The sequence below is a fragment of the Lissotriton helveticus genome, chromosome 4_1 (assembly GCF_964261635.1).
Source record: "Lissotriton helveticus chromosome 4_1, aLisHel1.1, whole genome shotgun sequence".
Taxonomy (NCBI): domain Eukaryota; kingdom Metazoa; phylum Chordata; class Amphibia; order Caudata; family Salamandridae; genus Lissotriton; species Lissotriton helveticus.
The window spans coordinates 203,534,214-203,558,790 of NC_136063.1; the positions used below are offsets into that span (position 1 = coordinate 203,534,214).

At 47.7% G+C, this 24,577-nt stretch overlaps 1 protein-coding gene across 2 annotated transcripts in view; it reads right to left on the minus strand.

The window, feature by feature from the left end:
• Positions 1–24,577, minus strand: part of LOC144828481 (large ribosomal subunit protein P1-like) — a 97,945-nt gene that overhangs the window by 54,561 nt on the left and 18,807 nt on the right. Inside the window, exon 4 of one of the 2 annotated variants that reach the window (XM_078686676.1) lies at positions 23,214–23,337. The exons of the other annotated variant lie outside the window; for it this stretch is intronic. Coding sequence (XP_078542802.1) covers positions 23,255–23,337 — 83 coding nt within the window. The 3' untranslated portion in view covers positions 23,214–23,254. Of the gene's footprint in view, positions 1–23,213; positions 23,338–24,577 lie in introns of those variants that run through there. 2 annotated transcript variants of the gene reach the window in all.

A 24,577-nucleotide genomic window follows, 5' to 3' on the forward strand; every position in this document is an offset into this window, starting at 1 on the left:
TGTTGCCATTACCTCGGCAAGGAGGGTAAGTGAGCTTCAAGCTCTGAGTTCAAAACCCCCATTCTTGACTATTCATGCTAATAGAATGGTTCTCAGGACCAGGGCTGCTTTTCTGCCTAAGGTGGTAACTCCCTTTCATCTGGGGCAGTCCATTACCCTTCCTTCTTTCTATCCCCCGCCTCCCCCTTCCAAGGAGGAGGAGCGGCTTCACCGCTTGGACCCTAAAAGGGCGGTGAGTTTTTACCTCGATAGGACTAGAGACTATAGTGTGGATGACCAGCTCTTCGTGGGCTTTGCTGGCTGCAGGAAGGGCAGAGCGGTGCACAAGCGCACCCTTTCAAGATGGATTATCTTGTGCATCAAGATCTGTTACTCTTTGGCCAGTAAGGATCCTCCAGAGGGTATAAGGGCTCATTCTACTAGAGCTAAGTCTTCAACATCTGCCTTGTCTAGAGGTGTTCCTGTGGAGGACATTGGTAGAGCGGCAACTTGGGCCTCCCTCCACACCTTCGCGAAGCATTACTGCTTAGATTCCGAGGTGAGGAGGGACTATCACTTTGCGCGTTTCGTCCTTCAGGACTTTTTGGTACAGAAGGGTGGACACCCTTCTCCAGAAGTGGGGACTGCTGTGGGACTCTATTCACAAGGTGAGGAATCCACTTGCAGATGTATCCATCAGAAGAACAAATTACTTACCTTCGGTAACGCTTTTTCTGGTGGATACATTATCAGCCTGTGGATTCCTCACTGACCCACCCGCCTCCCCGTTGTCCTCCCTTGTATACCTGCAATGTTGTTATTTTAAGTCAATTGCTTTCAATAGAAGTGTTTAATTCTTTTTGCATTGCTGCATTGATTTCACACTTTGTGTGTCGGTCCGTCCGTGTGCCTCGAAGGCACGAAAAAAAAGGGCGGATCTGACGTCATCACGCTGACGAGGCTCTCTTATGGCTCTGGTGACGTCAGCAGAGTTGCGAGCCGGAGCCATGCTTCTGTGACGTCGTCCTCGTCAGAGTGGAGAGCTACAACAAAAATTCCGAATGCTGCTGGCGCAGGAGATATTCACAAGGTGAGAAATCCACAGGCAGATACTGTATCCACCAGAAAAAGCATTACCAAAGGTAAGTAACTTGCTCTTCTGGAACCTTTTAATACAAAATAATTACTCAGAACAGACAAGGCAAGAAAAAAGGAGGCGGAGTCGCCGTGATCTTCAGGAACCACCTAACATGCCTCGCGGAAACCACAACCATGTACCCCGAACATGAGATATTACCATTTAAAATTCTCCTCGAGGGCCTCATCGGTTTAGCTGGCGCAGTCGTTTACAACCCTCCAGGGCAACAAGTCAATGTAGGTGCTAAACTACTGACTCAACTGCTACCATTTTGTCTAAAATATAAAAATTATATGATCGTCGGAGACTTCAATGTCCATTACGAAAAAACAGACGCCCCCGGATCCTCCCAATTGAAATACGACATGGAAATCCTACAATTCAAACAATGGATCGAGGGCCCTACGCACTTAGCTGGACACACCTTGGATCTTCTCTTCACCAACATAGAATCAACTACCATAAACAAAATCCTTCCCCTGTCTTGGTCCGACCATTCCCTGTTATCTTTCTCATTCAAACTTCCTGGTAAACCTTTAAAGTCTAGATCTACCCCTCTTACCACCAATAGAGCTTGGAGGCTAATCAACGACTCTAATTTTCAAAATCACATTCTTGAGACAGAGGTCACACTAATGGAAGACTTATCTATCTGTAACAATGTCACTCTCCTAGATACCGGAATCCGCCAAGCGCTAGACAAAATAGCCCCTATGCGGGAATTAAGGAAAAAAACTGCCTCTACGGAGAAATGGTACACCCCCTTCCTTAAAAGTCTTAAAAAGGAATGTCAAAAAGACGAACACCGGTGGAGACAAACAAAAAACTCGGAAACCAGAGCAAGCTATGTCACCAAACGAAAACAATATATCCTAGCCATCAGAGACGCAAAAAAAGCGTACTTCACTCAACGAATTCACGAGAACCACAATTCCGTTAAAGAATTGTTTAAAATAGTGAAAGAGTTCAGCGACCCATCCAGCACCTCACAATCCCTCACCCCTTCAACTGAGGCTTGTGAACGTATCAGCACTTACTTTGTGGATAAAATTAATAAAATCTACTCTACCTTCACCCCTCAAAACACTCCTATCTTCCCTGAGAATACTGACAAGCATTCTCCCACAACAAACAAATGCAACGACCAACCAGACTCAGGTAATACACCGCGCCTAACTAGCTTCCAACCATTTTCTGAAGAGGAGGTATCAGCGGTATTAAAAACAGTTAAATCCGGCTCCCCCGCGGATCCCTGCCCTCACTTCGTGTTCTCCAAAATTTCATCAACACTCTGCCCTCTCATCACTAAGCTCTTCAATAAATCACTTACAACCTCGTCGATTCCGGAACCCTGAAAACACGCATCTGTAACCCCCCTCCTGAAGAAGGCTGGATCTGACATCTCCAATCCGGAGAATTATAGGCCAATCTCCCAGCTCCCGTACCTCTCCAAAGCCTTGGAAAAACTGGTCAACACACAACTATCCCGATATCTGGAGAGCAACTCACTTCTGGACCCCTCCCAGACAGGCTTCAGAGCCAATAATAGCACTGAAGCAACGTTGCTGGCAGTGTCGGACAGTATCAGATGCACCACAGACCAAGGTGGATCAGTGGCACTGATACTGCTTGACCTGTCAGCAGCGTTTGACACCGTTTCACACGATTGCCTACTAAACACCCTTTTAAGTAAAGGAGTGCAATCCACAGCACTAAACTGGATTAGATCTTTTCTTAGCAATCGTACCCAGGCAGTGCACATGGGCCCTTTTCACTCTAAACCCTGTCCCATCGGCTGTGGGGTCCCACAAGGGGCCTCGCTAAGCCCCACTCTCTTCAATGTTTACGTTTCATCACTGGCTAACATTGGAAGAGGGTGGGGCATCGGCATATGTTCTTATGCCGACGACACACAGCTGATGGTGACAATGGAGGAAGGGCCGGAGATAACGAAGAAAAAGCTACATAGTTGTCTCACCGAAATGGCCCTATGGATGCATAATCACTGCTTAAAACTCAATGCCGGAAAGTCGGAAATATTACTGTTCGGAGGAGCTAAACTTACATGGAATGCCACATGGTGGCCACCCTCATTGGGATCAGCCCCTACCCCAAAACAGCATACCAGAAATCTGGGCATCATCATGGACGACGAATTGTCCATGAAGGACCACATACGACTACTCTGGGGCAAAGGCTTTGCAATACTTAAACTCCTGGCAAAAATCTTTCCCTGGATACCATTGGACTGCCGACGCACAGTCACTCAAGCCCTTTTGGTCAGCCGCCTCGATTATGGCAATGCACTTTTCGAAGGGATGAATGAACAACTCTTCTCCCGCCTACAGGTTCTACAAAATCAGGCGGCCAAACTGGTCTGTAATAAAGGCAGGCGAGACTCAGCATCCGCCTGCCTTAGGAAACTCCACTGGCTACCGATGCGCCAGAGGGCCACTTTTAAAATACTCTGTCATGCGCACAGAGCTCTCCATAAGACTGGTCCCACAATCCTTCAAGGGAAAATTGACTTCTATGTCCCCAACAGGAGCCTAAGATCAAATCACCTAGCTCTGGCCAAACCCAAACGTATTTATAAAACTAGAACGGGCGGACGCGCCTTTTCATATCTGGCAGCCAAGAGGTGGAATGAGCTACCTGTTGATCTCAGACACACCATAAACTACCTTCAGTTCCGCCAAAAATTAAAAACTCACCTTTTCCCCAAAAATTAATCCCCCGGCATAGCCATCAGCAGTCTTCCTCGTTTTCACAGCGCTGTGATATCCTATGGGATGAGTGTTGCGCTTTACAAATACCGTAAATAAATAAATAAATGTATGCGGCTGCTGGGTCTGCATTAAAAGATGAATGCATAATGTAGCCTCTGTTCTTGTAATGAAATCATATATGAATAAAACAGACTATAACCAAATACATACATGTACATATAAAACACTATAGATTAAAAAATGCTAAAAACAAGTTACAGCCCTCTTGACAGAGATGTGAGGAATTTAAAATATCCCTAAGGTCCATTCTTGAACAAGAATTTTCTTGGACTTCAGATACCATATAGCTGTTAAAAATATTCCAATTGAAAAGACAACCGGACCACTCGTATTTTCTGCATACTTTCAGTGCTGTTATATTATACGGTCATTATTGCTCATCAATTTTCACAGAGGCCTGATCCAGCGTGTGCTTTGCTTTTTGTATGCCGTGCAGAAGAATACCCGCACAGCTAGACTGCAGCGGATTCAGGCGGCTGCAGCGCTACATGCGAGCCCGTGCCTTCCTCACTGTGAGAACTCGGCTGGGTCCTCAAGTGAGTTCTTTCTTTCACTTTCTACTGAGGCACTTCACGTTCACAAATGATGCGCCCTTTTCACAATACAGATGACCCTACATCGTTAGTCCTGAGGAGACCCAACATTCACAGAAGGGTCGAAACGCCCTCGACAAGCAAACAGAACGGACCATTACCCAGCTTGTATCACTGTATACATAGGCTGTTGAAAAAGTGTATTTGAATGGTCGTTTCTTACAACTTATGGAAACCCTTTACAAAATTATTCACCGTGTGCAGTCACTTTTTGGTTAAAATTTTCACTTGGGGACACTATGTACAAAGTTTTGCACTTTTGACTTAAAGAAGTGTATATACTGTGTTTTTTTTATAAAAAACTATATTGAACAAACTGTGTAGAAAGTTCTTTTTGCCCTCTGACATTACCAGGCCCTTTACATACTTATTGCGATTGTGCGTATTCATTGCTTAAATCATTTTCCTATTATCCACTGGAACCACTATTTTCCCATATATAACTAGTACCCTGGTTCCGTTGTGAGTAGGGTTTCCCTGTCTTTTGCTGTGCAGAAGAATAAGACATGTTCAATAGACTCCAGAACCTCACATCTCATAGGACACACGTTTGATATGCCTGACCCTTTCTTCCAAAGACAGGTGAAAGAAGCTATTGGTGATGTGCCCATTCATAATCTTGATAAAAAGCACTTTCATTGTTGTGACTAATATTATAGAGTGCATCGGTGTATTAAGCATGGGACGCAAATCCTGTTTTGAGCACATGTACGCATTAACAGGATTTCTCTGGAATTCTTATAGAATACATTATCATATGGGGTAGGAACTGGCTGCATATGACAGTTACAAAAGCATGACTGCACACTGCAATTGTGAATGCAGAATTGGAAAACATACAGGACAGTGTTGCCTAATTTTATTGATCTGATAGAGACATCTAGCCGCAGATTCCTTCAATTTGAATTTCCCAGTAGTCAGACTGGATCTGGTCCATTTCTGTGTGAGCAGTACCCCTGCATGCCGGTAGGTGGTGTTGATCGGCCAGCACAGCATCTGCGCCAGACGTAATGTCCACGTCACCTATATAGGCGCCACCTCGGCACGCTGTCCGTTCTTTCCAATCTGTTAGTGCTGGTCAGGAGAAAGAGCTACCCCTCAGTCAGTTTCTGGCGATATTTTTTGGGCATTTTGTCAGGTCTTCGAGTGAGACAGGGTTCAAACGTGTAGGGCCTGTCATCGCGCAATGTTGGTTACAGACCCACTCCTCATGTGTCTGTGTTGTCTCGATCGTGGCCAAGACTCCAAGTTGTGCTCGGACTGCCGGGTCATGGCACCAAAGGCTTTGAGGGAGTGATCCGTGAAGCTGCTAGTGGCCTGGCAGACGGTGCAGTGTTGCGTGACTCCTCAGAGATCTCAGTCCTGATCGAGAGAGAGGTCGCGGGACTGCCCCAAGTCTTCCCATTCCAGGTCATCGGGACATTCGAGGATGAAACATAAGCGGTCGAAGGATTTTTCGACTTCTCCTCATCCGTCAGCGGATGCAATGATGGAGCATTAACTTTCGAGGCACAGTTCTTTTGAGTTGTTGCCAGGGCCAACTCCAAGCCTCCCAGCTTTTTCAGGAGCTAGAGCGACCCCAGATTAGGTAAAATAATTTTACAAGGCCGTGCGCTGTGTATTTGAGTGGCCCAACCCATCTGGCCCCGCAAGTTTGGAGGGCGCCTCCCATTTGGTTCCACAGTGGCGGCTTCGGCTCCAAATGGCCCTTGTGGATCCGTTCACAGATCTGGACCGGCATGGGTCGTGCCACAGTGACCGATCCAGATGCTGAGGCGCTCAGCGCCAGCTCCATTAGATCCATGAATCCGACGCCCAGCCGGAACAGAGTCAACCGATGACGATTCTGGCATCGACAAGACCCCTGTGTCCTACGTTGGTGTCTAAGCCCTATTCTGAAGGGGTAGGCCTCGGGAAAGAATGGTTGGGGTTCAATGGGCCCTTTGGAGTTCGAAGGTCATGAAGGTATGAACTCGTGTGAGGAACCCAGTGATCTGGACACATCCAGAGATACTGGTATACTTTCTCCTCATACCGTGGCTATGGGGGAGGGAGCATCTTATTTCATGGTGGTGAAGAGGGCAACTGAGGCCCTGGATCTCGAGTTGCCCTCTGTGGCAGTCAAGACTAACATCTGAAGTGCTGCAACAGGGAGCTTACGCTTCCAAACCCCTGCTCCCTTTTAATGAAGCACTAACAGATGTCCTACTGGGAACCTGGTCGAACTTCAGCACAGGGGCTCCTGTGAACCATGCAACAGTTGATGTTGTTGCACCAAGAGTTTTGTGCTGGATAACTAAACTCTTATAAGGTCCCACAGGCAAGACCTATTGGCTATGCCAATGCTTGTTTAGTTTTGATGGAGAGCAGCTCCTCTAAAGAGCATCCTGTAATGCCACCAATATTCTCCTCACATGAACCTGATAAGTGTTAGGACAGAGCGGGGGGCAGTGGGGTAAGCACGGCGAGATTTGAACCTGATAAGTGTTAAGACAGAGCGGGGGGCAAAGGGGGTAAGCACGGCGAGCTTTGAACCTGATGATCAGTGTTAGGAGAGAGTGGGGGCAGGGGGTGAGCATGGCGAGCTTTGAACCTGATGATAAGTGTTAGGACAGAGCGGGGGTAAGCACGGCGAGCTTTGAACCTGATGATCAGTGTTAGGAGAGAGTGGGGGCAGGGGGGTGAGCATGGCGAGCTTTGAACCTGATGATCAGTTTTAGGACAGAGCGGGGGGCAGTGGGGTAAGCGCTGCGAGCTTTGAACCTGATGATAAGTGTTAGGACAGAGTGGGAGTAGGGGGGTAAGCACGGCAAGCTTTGAATCTGATGATAAGTGTTAGGACAGAGCGTGGGCAGGGGGGTAAGCACGACGAGCTTTGAACCTGATGATAAGTGTTAGGACAGAGAGGGGGTAAGCACGGCGAGCTTTGAACCTGATGATAAGTGTTCGGGCAGAGGGGGTAAGCAGGGCGTGCTTTGAACCTGATAATAAGTGTTAGGACAGTGCGGGTGTAGGGGTATAAGCACGGCGAGCTTTGAACCTGATGATAAATGTTAGGAGAGAGCGGGGGCAGGGGGGTAAGCAAGGCGAGCTTTGAACCTGATGAGAAGTGTTAGGACCGAGGGATAAGCACGGCGAGCTTTGAACCGTGTTAGGACAGAGCGGGGGCAGGGAGATAAGCACGGCGAGCTTTGAGCCTGATAAGTGCTAGGACAGTGCGTGGGGCAGAGGGGTAAGCACGGCGAGCTTTGAACCTGATACGTGTTAGGACTGTGCATGGCTTGCCTGGGTTCTGTTAATGAGAAAATGATCTTGCTAAGAAGAGAAAAAACATGAAGTTCCGCAGGCTGCAGAATGGGGAAATAGTGGTGCTTGAAGTTGTTAGGTGTAAGTTTAGAGGACGGGCTGTAGAGGAAAGTATGTACCAAGTCATTATGAAATTAGACTTATTTCAATTTTAACCAGTATGGAGAGGTACATGCACGGTTTATCTGGATGGCGGCACTGTGTTTCCATTTCCCTATATAGAAGTGTCACATGGCTTTTCTTCCAGGTGGCCACAAATCTTTTCAATTCATTTTGTATGTCTATGCCTTCATCGAAACAATCATCTGACAAATGATTGAATCTCAGCATTTTACATGAGTGTATATTAACCCCTTCCATGCGTTCGTTGGCCAACAGCCGTCGCAAGCACTACCCCGTAGTGCTGTGCACGTCTGCTGGCTGATGTGGCCCCGCCCACTCCACTAAACAGCTGCAGAATTGCCACTGCAGTTAAAGCAAAAGCTTATGTTGATTTTATTACATAATTTATGTCTGGTTGCAACTCAACTATTGCACCTCACATTAGCGATGGACCCACTGGTCCGACACTTCCAGGAAAAGCATCTGTTCCGTGGCCTCCAGTTTCGTACTGGGCCGCTCCTGATGTCATTGTACGCAGATGACACGATTCTCTATGTTAGAATGCCCCACATCAACCTGGAACCTCTTCTCTTAGAAATTACCTGATTTGGCAGGTTTTCTGGACTCTGCATAAACTGGCATGAGTCCCTAATTTTTCCTCTCACCCCTAGCACCACCAAATGGGAATGCCCGTTCCCACTGGAATGGTGCAGTGAATTGGTCAAATACCTAGGGATACATGTACACCTTGATACAGTGGCCATTATTAGGCTAAATTATGGCAAAGCATTGGACTTCCTAGAGGACCAGATCGACTGCTGGATACGCCTTCCGTTATCTATGGCCGGTAGGATCGCCATTATCAAAATGATCGTGCTTCCCTGGTTTTTATACCTTTTTAATAATATTCCGATCCCCCTTACTAAGACATTTTTTCCCCAGTTGCGTTCCCTGCTCTTGCGGTTGGTTTGGGGAGACAAGTATCCACGTGTATCCTGGCAGGTGCTCACACTCCCATGCGAAAGAGGTGGCCTAGGCGTTCCCGACTTTTATTTGTATTTCCTGGTTGCGCAATGTTCCTTTGCCTATTCCTGGTTCCACCCTGATATTATATTTAAAACCTGAGGCCGACCTGGTACTTCCAAGTCCGCTATCCATGGTTCTCCCCAAAGGGGTTCCCCGGGACCCCCAGGACATACAAACAGTCTCATCCACTTGTTGGGCGTGGGACAAGATACGTAGACTTCTTGGCCTAGAAATATTGTATTCTCCTTCTCTCCCTCTTCCTAATGCGCTCTGGCTCCCTATAACTGTGGTCAAACAGACCTTATCCAAATTCATCATCTGCACTATTGGCGACCTCTTCCCTGATGGTCATGCCTTTATTATAGCAGACGATCTCCGCTTTACTGATCCCTCCTTCATGGACTCCTTTGTGCTGACCAGACTGTTATCCATGATGCGTGCTGCGTTTCCCACATTCCCACTGGCCCCTGAAGAAGCTCCCCCCTTCTCGCTTGTCATCCAGCACCCTTTGGTAACACATTTAGTAGCTAGACTATACAGATTATGCAGCGCTGCCCTTCCTGCACTGGACGCCAAGGTTCGCACGGCATGGGAGGATGATCTGGGTAAACCTATAACAGACGACCAGTGGGCCCAATGTTGTAGAGCTACACGAGAAGTCTCGATAAATAGCAGACACAAACTCATTCATTTTAAATTCCTATGTAGGCTATATCACACACCTGTGTTAGCCCACAGGATTGACCCTGACCGACCACACCAATGCCCCCAATGCAAAGCCCCCCACGCCGATTTTGCCCACCTTGCTTGGACTTGCCCCTTGGTATGCAAGTACTGGTCCCAGGTACATCTCACATTCAGTCAAATACTCGGGGTTCACCTGATTCCCACCCCCGAAATAGCGCTGCTGGGTTACGTTTCGAATTTCCCACGTCCTATCCGCAAACTTGCGGCATTGGGTTTTCTACAAGCTAAGAAAGAAGTCGCTCTGCTTTGGTGCGCCAGACGATCCCCTAGCTTGAAATCCTGGCTCCGGAGTATGGCTTTTTGTAATATTAACTGTGTGGAGTATTCGACGATGGTCCCTGCCCCATCACGCCCTTTGGACATCGGGGGGCCTTACCGCACCAACAGTGACAAGATCACAGCTGATCGCCAGTCCCAGTTGGGGAGTCAAGTGGTTCCAACGGGAGTGGGCTGAGGGATGCTGCCAGACCGCTGTCGGATCTGGGCACGATCCCCCGATATTATTTGCTCGCATTACCGAAATGTGCACATGATCACTTAAGTGTCGACTCTGGTCCCCAGATCCCTTATTTTGGCCTGTTTCATTTGCCACTTGGTTCAGTCACTGCTCCTTACCTATACCGGTCTTCTCCTTTTAATTGAAACGTCATTGTGTTGCCATATCGTTTGTCACTCCTCTTGGCCATGATGTCCTTGGTAGATATGATATGTGTGCCTTATTGCTTGCTTTTGTGCTGTAATGATTATGTTTCACTGTATAACTCATACTACAAATGTGATTCATTCTTTGTTTTGCTTTTTATTATTTGGAAAATGATAAAGCTTTTTTAAAAAAAAACTATTGCACTTATTATTTACTTACCAAGCCAGTGAGGCAGGCAACCATTTTTTGCAAAAAGAACAAGCATTTGCAATGCAATAGGTCTCGCATTTGTGAGACCGAGCTATTGGCATTGTAAATGACAATACGTTTTATTAATGTTTTGAAAACCTGAAAGCAGTGTGTAAGAGTACCAGGAGTATGACAGCAAATGGGGCCAAAATGAATACAACAGTTTTAAGGGAAGTGGAAACTGACTTTGATGGCAAACAGAGAGAAACATGAGACATATAATGACACCCAGTAGGCTTAAAACTGGTCTTTGCCTACAAACGCATCTCTCCATCAGCAAACCAACCTACGTAGAGTCGCATGTCATAGTCTTCAACCATTACTCAACTGCAAGGCTTAGCTCTCTGCTCAGATTGCTGGGGGTTCGCTTGGTTACAGTGTCCAACTCTGAGGAATCTGTTGAACGTTTAGTGCTTAAAAAGCAAGAGCCTAGATTATATCAGTAGAGGTTGCAAGTCTGGTATGGCATCCCACCTTGGTTTCTGAGCTTCAAATGGCATGCCATTTTCTGTTTGGATTATGAATTTAAATGTAATCTTTCAACAGATAAACTGTTCGATGCCCTCACCAACCAAGGGGGGTAAAATGCAATGACATAGCACCTGCCCAGATTACAGCAATCAATCTATTTCTATGCTTTCTATAACCTCAGATTGCATACATTCTGAAAACGTCTCCACACTATATTCCTAAAATCCTGCATGAGTACTGCCTTTCAATTAAATCAACTGATAGCTCTCTCCTTCCTTTCAAATTACTTCTTATCCTCCATCCAGTTCATGCCACACTATCCTTGAATGAAACCTATTCTGCGCATTTGTTGTCTGACTTACTTTCCGCTATATTCCTACAAATGGGCCATACCTTTCCTTATGAACGGTCCTTCAAGTACCCATTCCTTGCAATCTAACAGTATCTACCAACTCTCTGCTGTATGCTAATCATACCTTCCCTTCGCACAAACTCACTAATAATCACAGCAAACTCCTATCAACCTAATCTGCCACAAAGAAAATGGAGGAAATGACATGTACAGAACAGAGTCCTCAGAGAAGTACTAAGCCCTCTAATCACGGGTACATCTTGTTGGGGTCCACTCCGTCATCCTTACAATACCAATACGTATAATATAAACAGGTTTTGTGGAGGGCGTGGCTTGGCAGCCATTGGCGAAAGCAACGTGAGCGCCAAGCTCTGCCGGTAACCCACATTAATCCTGATCCGACACGGCGTTGGGCCCCCCTGCTGCCACCGAAAAGCAGCCGAGGCAGAGCGCACCTGGGCTAGTGTGGCTCAGATGTAGAAAACGAGCGACATGGTGGAGATTCTGACGTTTCCCCGGCTCGGAGCTGAACCGCGAGGAAATCACAAAATGGCGGCCAGACTGTAAGCAGAGACCCGGGGCCGGAGCTGGCGAGGGCTACCGCTGCCTTCCATCTGCACTGAGGGCAGGTGACGGCAAGTGACTGGAGAGGTGGAGAGGTGGGGAGTCAACTCCCCCCTCCCACCTCCTGCTGGAAGGAGGGGGAGGACAGCCTGTGCTGTACTGCTTGGTGCCTGAGGATACTGGCAGAGGTGGGGCACGGCAGGCTGTGCCGCGTGAACAGAGACCACGGCGTCCATTTGGAGCTGCGGGCAAGTGGGAATTAGCAGGGCGGGCGCAGGTACCCGGGCTAGCTGCGGTCTGCAAACCGGGGTGGGGGGGTGCGAGAGTGCCTTGAAAAGCATGCTGGCCCCTTGGAGGAGAGTTAACTGGGACATGGCTCGACTGCAGGGAGCTAGCGCATGAGAGACCGGCGCGAGGGAGCAATTCCCGCGAGTGCTGAGGCTGCTGTCTACAGATGTTATATCCCTGGGGCAGGGCGTCTAGTATTTCAGAGTCCGAATCCCCGTCGAGCCAGGTCTCTGTAGCAAAAAGAATGTCTAGATTATTGTCCAGCAGGAGGTCCCGCACTTCCATATTGTGCTTTTTTATGGACCTACAGTTGAGCAGCGCACAAATAACTTCCTTGATGGAGCCTCCTACTCGGGTATCGCCATTCAACCTGATACCACAGTGTTTGCAGACCTTTACAGCATCCCCTTTACTGGGATCCAGTCCATAAATACACTGTGGGCTGACCGTTGTAGTAAATCAATCAGCTGTTGCCGAGTATAGCCCAGGCATGACCCAGATCTAGCAGGGGGTCTTGCCCCGGTCCCCGTTCAGCCGGGCGCAGACGGGCTTGCCTTAGGCGCGATTCCGGCACGCCCGCTGCGCTCGTCCGGTGCATGCGTGGCTAAATACCCTTCCTTCCGGCGGACGACTAGACCGCGTCCTGCCGGAAGTGGGGATTCTGTGTACTACTGGTTACCGCCCTCCGCACAAACGGCACACCAGCCGCAGCGGAACGGGGTCGGTAACGTAGAGTAAGCGGTTTTAAAGTGCCCCAGCAAAATAGTTCACAGTGCCCCAAATTCACACGCTAAGAAATGTCAATTAAAATATTTACAATTTTTAAAATACATAGCCCAAGAGTTGCACGCAGTATCACCAGATAGAGGACAAAATCACTAGCGCATTTAAGAATTGCGGCGCCCAAGGCTACTCGCATTCTTGTTTGGTGTGATGGTTTTTCAAGGGTGCTAATTCGTCAGCACTGCGAGTGATCCATTGTTTGAATTTGATGGCAGCTTGGTTTGGGTCCGATGAGAGGGCGGGTGGGTTTTGGTTGAAGACTTCATGGTAGAGATATAGCACTTTGTAGCATATATGCACCAAATATAGACCAAGCGCGCTTTCTCGAGCGGCTGTCTGGCGCGTTGGCAGATTACTTTACAGGCTCTATAGTACTGGGGGGAGATTTTAACTCCATAGCGGAGATAGCACAGGATAGATCGCACCCTCCATTGGCGGACTCCCCGGTGCACAGGCTAGCTAAAAGTAGACTGGATTTGCAGAATAGGTGGGATTTAGTAGACATATGGCATACACACCACCCATAGGACCGTGATTACTCCTAATTCTCTGCGGTACATGATTTACATGTTCGCTTAAATGCAGTGTTATGCTCCACAGGAATAGTACCCTCCATGGTGCACACTGAATACCTAGTCAGGACACTGTCGGATCACAACCCGCTGCGGTTTGCTATGCACTGGGTGGCGGCGGTGTCTGCCATCCCCACGTGGCGACTGAAGCCTGAAACATTAGAAGACCCGATTTTTCACAGAGAAGTAGCTGAGGGATTAACACTATTTCACCGAGAATGCTGGCACGGCTTCCACAAGAGCTACGGGATGGGACGCTTTTAAGGTTGTGATTTGGGGGCTCTGTATTAGTAAACAAGTGGGGGTGAGGAAAGTACTTTTACAAGATGTAGATCGAGCTGAGAGTAGGCTGCGGAAGGCGGAATTAGACAGGCCTGGCCACCCTGAAGTACAGGCAGAGGTAGTTGCAGCTAAAGAAGGGGTGGCAGTGGAAATAGCGAGTTTTTGTTGCTTTGATTATAAAACCTATCTCACGAAAACGCAAGCTGAAGGGGACAAAGCAGGGACATTGCTGGCTTGGCAAACCCGACGAAGCAGGGGTCACCTATATTGGCACGGGGAGGTAGTGTACACCCAAAGTGCGATTGTAAACAGATTTTTGCAGTATTACGAGGCATTATATAGAAGTTCATTGAGGGCAGAGAAGGCAGACATCGACTCCTTCCTGTACGGGGTATTACTCCCAGAATTGGAAGAAGAACAGGCGAAATGTTTAGGCTGTGACATAACGCTGGAAGACATTAGAAGTGCAATTAAGCACAAGGCCCGCAACAAAACACCGGGAGTGGATGGGCTGACAATTAAGTTTTACTGGAAATACGTAGACCTCCTGGCTCCCAAGTTGTTAAGAGGTGTATAGAGAGGCGAAGGAGTTAGGGCGTCTTCCTGGCTCCATGCAGGAAGCATTAGTGATCCCACTGCTGAAGACTGGCCGAGCGGGGACAGACACGGCCTCTTATCGACCATTATCAATGCTAACTACCAACTACAAGATTCTGAGTAGGATCTTAGCAACTCGCCTTTTGCAGCATATGAATGCACTGATCCATGAGGATCAAGCAGGATTTATCCCGATAAGTAATACGGCGTCTAATGTGCGACGTTTGGTGAGGATATTGGAGGAGGATCAACCAGAGGCACGACAACCTGTGGTGCAGTGGATATAGAAAAAGCCTTTGATAGCTTGGAATGGCTATACCTCTATAAGACATTAGGACGTTTTGGGGTGGGGACGACTTTGTGGCCTGGACAGGGGTGCTCGCTCTCGCCTTATTATTTGCTCTAGCAATAGAACCACTGGTGGCGCGTGCCAGGTTAGGAGAGAGGTATGAAGGCCTGGTGTATAGGGGAGTCCGACAGTATATCTTGCTATATGCAGACGATTTATTAATGTTTCTGGAAGACGCAGGGGAGGCACTGGAGGGGGGCTGCGGGCTTGCGATCAGACTTGAGATATTTCGGGTCTACGGGTGAACTGGTCCAAAGCATGTCAGTTTCCGGCGAGGCCGGGAGAACCGACGCCAGAGAGGTCTCGAGAGGTGCGGTGGGAACCGACCTGCCTGGCATACCTAGGGTCCATGTCTATCATGGAGCTAATCACATGCTGGAAGGGAATGTAGGGAGAGGTGTGAGAGCACTGAAGGGTAGCATGGCCTTTTGGGCAACACTTCCGCTATCGGTTACAGGTCGGATAGCCCTATTAAAAATGGTGGCATTGCCTAGGCCATTATATTTTTTTAGAACGCTACCCGTTTGGATACCGAGCTCAATATTTAAATTATTAAAATCCTTGATAGTGGGGATCTGGAAGACAGAGTGGCCCAAGCTATATTGATAAGGCCAAAGGCGGAGAGGGGGCTAGCGGTCCCTGATTTTGAACTGTACTACTTAGCGGCCCAGTTACAGATATTGACGCAGGCAATAGCAAGGGAATTTAGGGGTTCTGAACACCCGAGAGGCAAAGGAATACCGCGGCATGTGATATCCTTTATAGTCATGCAACAAAAATTGGGCCTTGGGGATCTCGCTATGGAAGAGAAGACCTTGAGACTGTGCTGGAATCCGTCGCATCGCAGGGCGGGAGTCTTGCCCCTCTATATGCCTGAAATCCCATTGGGCATGGTCACTGCACTACCCCACGGAGGGGACTAGACATCACTACAGGACTGGGAACAGGCAGGGATTCAGGTACTCGGGGAGTTGTACGAGGATGGGGAACTGATACCTTACCAAGCATTGCTGGAAAGATGATCTGCCGGGGGGGGGAGGGGGGGGGGGGGTTGGGGGGATTTCTGATACACGCTGCCCTGGTTCATGCGCTGAGAGGGGGGGATAGAGGAACCTAAGGTGACAAAGACTTGCCAATACACAATGATAGCGGCTGGGACATTCACATGCCTATATTCCAGAATGTTGAATGAAGGGTTGGCACCGCTAGATAACTTGAGAGCGAAATGGGAAGCGAGAATAGAGAGGCCCGTACCAGAGACAGCGTGGGAACAGATAATGCGTAGGGCTTGGAAAAGTAAGAGGAATGCAAGATTTCAACTGGTGCATTTCTATATACTGCATAGAGCATACTTAACACCGGGTAAGATCAAGAAGTATTTTAAGGTGGAAGAAGCAGCGTGCCTCAGATGCGCGAGAGAGGGGGTGGAACTTGAACATATGTTATGGGAATGCAGTAACTTAGGGGACTATTGGAAAGAAATAGGAGACACATTGAACATGACCACAGAAAGGCAGTTAGCGATTGACATAGCAACATGCATACTGCACTGGTTCCCTCACACTTCCAAGACTAAGGTGTCTAGTAAATTTATAGACATGGGGCTCTTACTAGCAAAGAGAGAAATAACGAGACATTGGAAATCGAAAGACTGCCCCAGTAAGGAGAGATGGAAGGCTGAGTTCATAAAATGGACACGAAGTGAGAGCACGATTAGATACCAACAGGCAAGACGACTGAATAATGATAAGGCACTGGATTCCGCTAACGCGTGGGAGACATTGTTTCAATCGTTATTGGATCACCAAGAAGCGGAGGAGTAGGTGCAGGGAGTTGAGGTCTGGGGAGGAGCGAGTAATGGCATCTGCGTCACGACTTGATAGAAGGGATGCTCACAGCAAGACACACCGGCGGGGAGGGAGGGGTCGTTTTATAGGGAGTTGGGAACAGATTAGTGTGTAATTGAGATCCGTAAGATGATGTATATGTTGTCACCATGTGTCAATCATCAGGACGCTATGATGTGGTATAACCACTGGATAGTTCAAGTGGGATAACGGAGGAAATATTGAGATGTATGATTTAAGACAATGGTATATGACTACGGGTTATTGTCAGATGTATGTAAGAAACTAATAAAATATGTTTTCAAAAAAATAAACAGGTTTTGTGGATCACTAACTAATTAAAATAGTTAAAATTTGTCTATTTTCTTGGTCTCTTCCGGGTGAGTATGAACTACCCAAAGAAGGGCTTAGCATTGTAAGGGGAACAGATTAGCAGCCAACAGGTTAAATTACACGTGCTTTATAATAATCACTATAAAAAATAAAAAGTTGTACTTTTAACAATTTTTGGTGGTTTGGAGCTGAATAAACACTACGAAGCAAAGATTCCAAAAGGGTTGGAACACACCGATACCACTGTGATGCACAAAATGTAACCCTGAAACAGGACATCCTAAATAAAATAAAGATCAAGATGTCATGGGCAACATCAAAAGCAACCTAGAGGTCCAGTAGCATTCTAAAATCACCAATGACATGGTTTGTGCTATAAGCAAGACAGAAGCCAGAGTGGAGAAAAGGAGGCCACTCCACTACAAGTTGGACAGTTGCTCGTTCACTGCTTTCTTTAAAGCTTTTGATGTGAGGAGTGGTGAAATAGGTCAGTCGTTACTGAGATTTAGGATCAGCAGATTGTGTGTTATGCAACATTTATAGTGCGTACGGATACTCAGGAGTGTCCCTGTGTGGAAGCCTGTTAGGAGACAGAATGGCGTTGGAAAACAAGGCAGCATCTGTGAGGCCTGCACAAATAACATGAGTTCATTTGTCCTTCACTGGGAACCAAACACTCAACTGTAGTGCCTGACTCGGAGGGTAGCGTTGCAGAACAGTCTGAGGCCTACTCAAGGGAGATGGTGTGGGCTAGTAATCGCCATTTGCAAGTGTGCAGGAATAACACTCAATAATTGATTGTCCAGTCTGTACTTTGCTTTATAAAAGTAAGAGTACATTTATTAAACACACTAAATACTATGCACCAATTTACAAATATACATAAGCTGTTGGAATTACTTTGGGACATTGCAAAACATCTCCACCCTCCCACAGGGGGGTGGGGTCTAGTACCACCACTCCCATGTATGCACATCATCTTGCCCCCAAATGCAATTAGTTGAACATAATCTGGGGCAAGGGCCCCGCGCTGTCAGTTGTTATGGGGCCTTGTCCCACCTGGGCCCCTCGACACAGACTGTTCCAGGATCCCGGTCCCACCCAGGACCCCCACTTGCCTCTATGTTGGAGGGCTGCCTGGGGAGCCCACCCTCAGCTACCCACGTGGCCAGCACTCTTGTGCTGCAATGGGAGCCAGCTGTGCACTTCTGGTCTGCCCGCTCCAGCAGGCAGACGCCAGCAATCCCGTCGGGACCTCGGGGGAGTGCGGAGGCACTCCCCCAGTCTCATCATCGGGGCCCAGGTATGGGGTCTGGGACCCCTTGATCTCATCGGTGGGCACGACGGCACTACCCCTTCCTCCACCTTCAGCAGGGGGCATTTCCGCGGGGAGCGCAGGCTTGACTTCAGGGCCCAGGGGCCCCCTACAGTCCTCTTCACAGGAGGGGGGGGGGCGCGACAGCACCTCCTCACACAGGGCCTGGAGTTCTGCTCCCAGGCCCCTCCTCACACTTAATGGGGAGCATGATTGCCCTCCCCTGCCCCCTTCCACATCACCGGGGGCCAGGGTGGGCTCCTGGCACCCCACAGGGCAGCTTCACAGGGTGCAAGACAGAGCACCCCGCCTTTACTTCTTTGGGGGCAGCCCCTGGGACCTGACACTCCAGGGGGCCCATTACAGACCGGCAGAGCCCCACGCACTTAGTTGCTGGTCTCATGAAAGGTCACCTACCTTCCAGGGGCCATATCTCAGCCCCCGGGGGTCGGGTCTTCTTCCTCCTGGTGGCAGCCCCCAGCCACTGGGAGCACTCCTACACTTTCAGGTCTCCAAGAGGGTGCATTCTGCAGGGAGCAGTCTTCTCTGGCTCCCTGCGCCAGACTTTTGCCTGCTCTCCTCCTGGGCCTCTCTTCTCCCTGCACAGAGGCCACTGCTTCTGCACACCGGTCCTGGGAGCTTCTTCTGGCGCTGTTAGGGTCCTGGGAAGCAGTCAGCGGGTACCTCGTCCAACTGCCCATTGCCAGGCTCCAGCAGCTTTCGCCTCCGCAGACCACACCCCAGAGAGAGCTCCTCTTCCTGTGCAAGTTGAGTAGGGGGCTGGCAGGAAGTCTGTGTGTCCTATCAAACATCGACATCACTACCCTGCCCCCTTTGTCCAGCCTCTAGGGTTGTTCAAAATGGCATCGTCCAGTGTCTCTGGCCACATGGCCTCTGAAACCCAACTCCTTCACTGTGGTTCAGCTTGGTGCCTGGCAGCTAGCGACAGCAGTTGATGGATTGGCTTGTAGCTCCACCTCTTTTCTCCTTGGAGGGAGAATCTTTGCTCTGGGAAGAAAGGTCATTAATCTAACCTGCCAGGGACTCTGAGAAAGATCACATTTCTGAACGACCAAAAAGTAGTACAAATATGTCTTTGGACTCTGCAGAATAATTCTTCACATCTGCTACACTGGCCTTTAGTGAGTGTCTGGAATCTGTAGGCCTTGTGGAAGTTACTATCCATGGGTTCCACCGCCCCATAAGCGAATAATGACGTGAAAAACACAATAAAATACACTGACTTTCCCTGGCATGTTTCCTTCCAGTGTATAGAGCCTATTCCATATCACCACCCAATTCTGCATAAATCCTGCCACACCATTCACTCTGTAGCTGCTACTGGACTGCGCACGCCAGGAATCTCCCCTGCGCCGCCCCTACACATCTGCATGTAACCTAGTCAAGCCAGGGGGACACCAGTAAAATCTCCATGCAGTCTCCTTCATTAGGAGTTCACTGTGGATGAGCACCAGATTATGTGGCTTTCCCACAGTAAAAGCTCAACAATTAGGTGCTCAAAAAGCAAAAAATCCAGGCGGCCCCTAGTGTCAGAACCACCTTCTAACAGGCGTGTAAAAAAGCAGGATGTAAATTAAAAAGCAACATTTTTAACAGCCTAAGGTATTGGGTGTTTCGCAGATCGTATGGAAGGGCATTCCAAGCTTTGGCTGCCCTGAATTAAAGTGAGCTGCCCCCTGTTCTAACAAGGCGGTAGTGTGGGTTAATGGCAAGGCATTGCGCTGCAGAGCGTAAATGTCTGTGGCTCATAGAAGTTAAAACGTCTCCGGAGATAGGAGGGCCCGGATTTGTATAAGGCACCATGGGCTTTAAACAGAACACGCTGCCCCACCGGTAGCCAATGCAAATCCCGGAGAGGTTGCTTTGTACAAGACCTACCAGAAATGCCCAACAGCGCTCTCGCTGTTGCATTCTGAATGGTCTGTAGCTTTTTCAGCTGATAACCACGAAGGCCAATATATAAAGCATTGGCGTACTCGATGCGCAATAAGATGAGGGCATGAGTCACCATTTCCTTCGCTGATCTGGGCAGCAGTGGCAGGAATTTCATTTTGCCGAAGCATGGGGTAACCCGCTGCCCAAAGATCATCCCTGAAGTGCAGAGGGAAGGACCCATAGAGGAGGACCTCAGACTCCCTCATTGCATTTGAGCTGAGCCCCGCAAGCCATTTAAAGACTGCTGCAAGACAGTTTTTGCCTATATCGGGGGGATACTTTTCCTGCCAGGCAAAGAGGAGTTGGGTATCAGCGTAGGTTATGATCTTTGCACCCAGCTCCTCCGCCAGGTAGATTAATGGCGTGATGTATACATTGAAGGGGCTCAAAGTTTAACCTCGTGGGACTCCCGTAGACTCCTTTCTAGGTGCTGAAGAAAAACTGAGGCAGCCATACCTGCTGTGTTCGGTTCTCTAGAAAGGATTCAATCCAGTCCCACGCCGAACCTGAGATTCCAATATAAGAGACAGGCCAAAAGTTGACGATGGACTGTATCAAAGGTGGCAGAGGTCCAATAAAATAAAGGCTGCACTGCCGCATTAATCTAGGCATTCATCTAATAGCCTCAAACATCAACCAGGGCAGTCTTAATGCTATATGTGACCCCAAATCCTGACTGGGCGGAGGGCACCAGAAGTGTCAAACTTGGAAAGGTGTTTGTGGACTGCCTTCACACGCCTTTGCCACAACTGGGAGGAGATAGGATGGTAACTAGCTAGAGTAGCAGGGTTTAAATAGTGCTTTTTTAGCAGTGGTGGTGGGGGGGGGAAGAGTAGTTTAGCCAGTTTCCACTCCAGGGGGACCGTAGCGTTTTGAAGCGATACATTATTATTCACTTCAAGGTTAGCCACAGCTGCTAACTGCCTAGCAAAGCAAGGGTCAGCTGGGGAACCGGATGTGCAGGCTGAGTCTGGGACCGGGGCAGTCTGGGAAGGGTGTTCCACCTGCACTTTGAATGCTTGGCCCGAAGCTGTCCTGGATCTGGTCTATAAAGAATCCGGACAGCTTCTCAGACCAAGAGTTGGAGGCAGGAAACCCAACACGTTCTGTGCAAGCCCTCAGGAAACTCTGGAAAATATTTTAGTTTTTTGACTGAGCGATGCGCTCTGCGTAAAAGTTGCCTTTGGCATTCTTGATAGCGGCATGGTAATCTTTCTGGGATTTCCTTAGTACTATTTTAGCCACTGGGCAGCAGGCCAGTCTCCAGCTTTTTACACGTTTGCTTTTGCTCTAAGTTCAGAGAACCATGGCTTGGACAGACTAGTATCCAACTGAATATCTGACAAAGTTCAAAGATGTCCAGGGCATGTTTCACCATTGAGCGAGCATTAATTAGGGCAGCTCAAATGCACTGGCCGTTCTGTGAAGCAGAGGGGACGAGATTGGCAGGAATGCTAGTACTCAAGTCCCTCCCAAAACAGAAGTTGCATTGCTGGCATGTGCTGAAAATATTGTCCAAAGCCATCCATTGTTGCCCACACTAATCCACGTGAGAGCAAATCGTCAATTTCAGCACAGCTAAAAAACTGAACACCCGGCAGCGCCGGCAAAAAACTGCCAGAATGACTGGCGCTCGCCGCTGCAGAAAGGCTCATCTTACCAGCGGTACGTCCAAACAGTGCGCATAATGTGTAGTAAAGAGAACATGCAGATTCGATAAATCTGGTAACATACTGGTGTGGAGAGAACTGCACAGATCCTTTAGGACTAGAGAGATGTCCGCGACAGTAACTAATGTGGGCAAAACAAGCAGAGTGGAGACCCAGACTATCTAAAATGGTCCTGTATTTCCCTGTAGTGGGCCAGTCGAGGACTGGAATAGGACATGGGAGGGTAGCGTATGATAGAGAATCTAATGGGAAAGCAGCATGATTTGCTGTGATTTTATTCAGGAAAAGGGAACACAGCTTCAAGCCAAGAACCCAAGTCGATGAGAAGTATTGCATGCATCTGCACATGTAGAATTGGAAAGATTTTCAAGTGAAGTATAAGGTAAAACAACTCATTTGGCTCGCAACACTGTTTACCAGGTATTCATGTGGTTGTTTGGCTTCGGACAAGTAGGGAACCTAGGAAGTGACTGCGAGGTGATCTGTACACACTGGGGCTCCAATACTAAATGCTTTTTAAATTAGTAAAGATAGAATTTAGTAGGTAGCTTTCCTAAGAGCTATGGTGTATTTGAAGGGTTATTTAAGTGAAATGTTACTTTGCTGCAGTTAAATTCATAAACTTTCAAATGTATGGGTCAGGTATACTAGCAAGTTACCAAAAGTGGGTCGCAGCCCAGCAGAATATAGTAATGCGGCAGAAACCGGGTTTGTGGAATACAAGCTGACCGCAAACAAGATTAGTTTGGCCAGAGGGAAAGCAGGTGGAGCTTGAAGCATGCAAAATTGTCAAACTATCTCCTACCTTATCCAGGCAGTAACCAAATAAAACAGAATGTGGGGTGGGTGGGAAATTGCTGAGACTATCAAAAGTAGATCTCCCGCTGAACCCTCCCAAAGTCATGCAACTTTAAGGCGGCATCAAGTTTGTAGGTGCAGATCAGAATCAATACTCTGAATGCAGCTCAGATAACATTCAAGTACCAGACTGAATTCAGACCACCCCCCTCCTCCCCGGCGTAATACTGAATCTTCTTTAAGCCTTCTGTTTAAGGAGAGCCTTTGAAATCTTAGTAAGAACAAGGGCCTGTTTGCTAGATGACCACCGCACCCCCATACTGAAAATTCAAGATTTTGAAGTCTGACGCTTTTTTCTATATCTCTTTACCTTTACAAACTTTTATAAACCGCTCATTCAGCTCCTATCAAGCAATTGTATACACACACCACTCCTTTAAATAAAAGCCAAATCACAATTGGCCTTTGTTTTTTTTACTTTATTAAAAGTCTGATTAATGTCCATTTAGTCAAAAAGACCAAAGCCCATGTCATCATCAGATTCTTCAGACTCTTCCTTCTTTTCCTCCTCTTTCTTCTTGTCCTCAGCTAAAAAGGAAAAGTGGACATTCGTTAAGACTTGTGGCAACAAGAGCATAATTAAGACAATCCTGCTTAACAAAGCACAGTCCCAAGGGTATCTGAAGTCAAAGCAGTAAAAAATGTGGAAGGTGCAAGAAAGATTACAACTGGGCCAACACCACCTTTCATACGTCAGTCATACAAAAATGTTCTTTTAAACTGTATTTCAGTAGAGTGGTCCCTGAAATATGCTATTCTAATAACTGGTAGAGACCTGCTCGATACGCTTAATTTTTTCTGTTATTTGGTGTATAAAAACACAAACTTGGCCCCAATAGGAAAATGCACTGCTGTCTTCACCAGAATGCATAGCAAACATGAGAACAGCAACAGGCTGGTATGTTTCCAGCTGGCACCCAGAACAAGAAATGTGCTATAAAATAGCGCCTTGAGACCCTCTGGGTGAGTAGTGCGCTTTATAAATGCCTGAACTTGAACTTGCTCTAAAAACTAAAACATTGAGGCGAGCAGTGATAAATAATGCACTGCCGGAGCCCGAATTCTTATACTGAAACAGACGGAGTTCCCTGGATTTCTAAACTAGTTACCGTTAAATTCATAGTGTGTAAACTAGTTGGGTTCAGAAATGTCAGTGTCTTTTTACTAAAAGTACCCAATGGCTCATAACATTCTGTCGAGGAGACCAATGAAGTACTGTACTTGGTCGGAGTCAGGTATGCTGCTGTGCGAAGGCATCTTTATTGGTGTTGCCGAGGACTGGAGACCCCCATCAATGTGCGAGGACACAAGGCCTGGACTACATGTACACAGAAGAGTCACGATATGTACTTTAATACAAGTTTAAGAATAATGTACGTGCTCATTTCTGGATGTGGTACTTGAATTGAGGAGTCAATAGGAAAGCGTAGGGTAACTGTTCATCACCTTTAGGATTCTGTGAACCTCTACTTAACTAATGCAAAATGGAGACCAACAAACGCCCACCCCCCCAGCGAATCAAACAATCTTTTGGTTTCTAGAACCTCAAACAGTATTTATTTATTTATTCAAAGTTTTATATAGCGCAAACAAGATCCTTACAGATGTCAGAGTGCTTCACAAAGACAGGGTAGGGGCAGTAGGAATGAACAGAGATAATGGAAGCAGTATAATAGTCACTGATGTGGTAGGATAATACCATACATAATACATATCAATATACAAACAGGTAAACAAGTAATACAAGACGGCACCAGTCATTGATCCC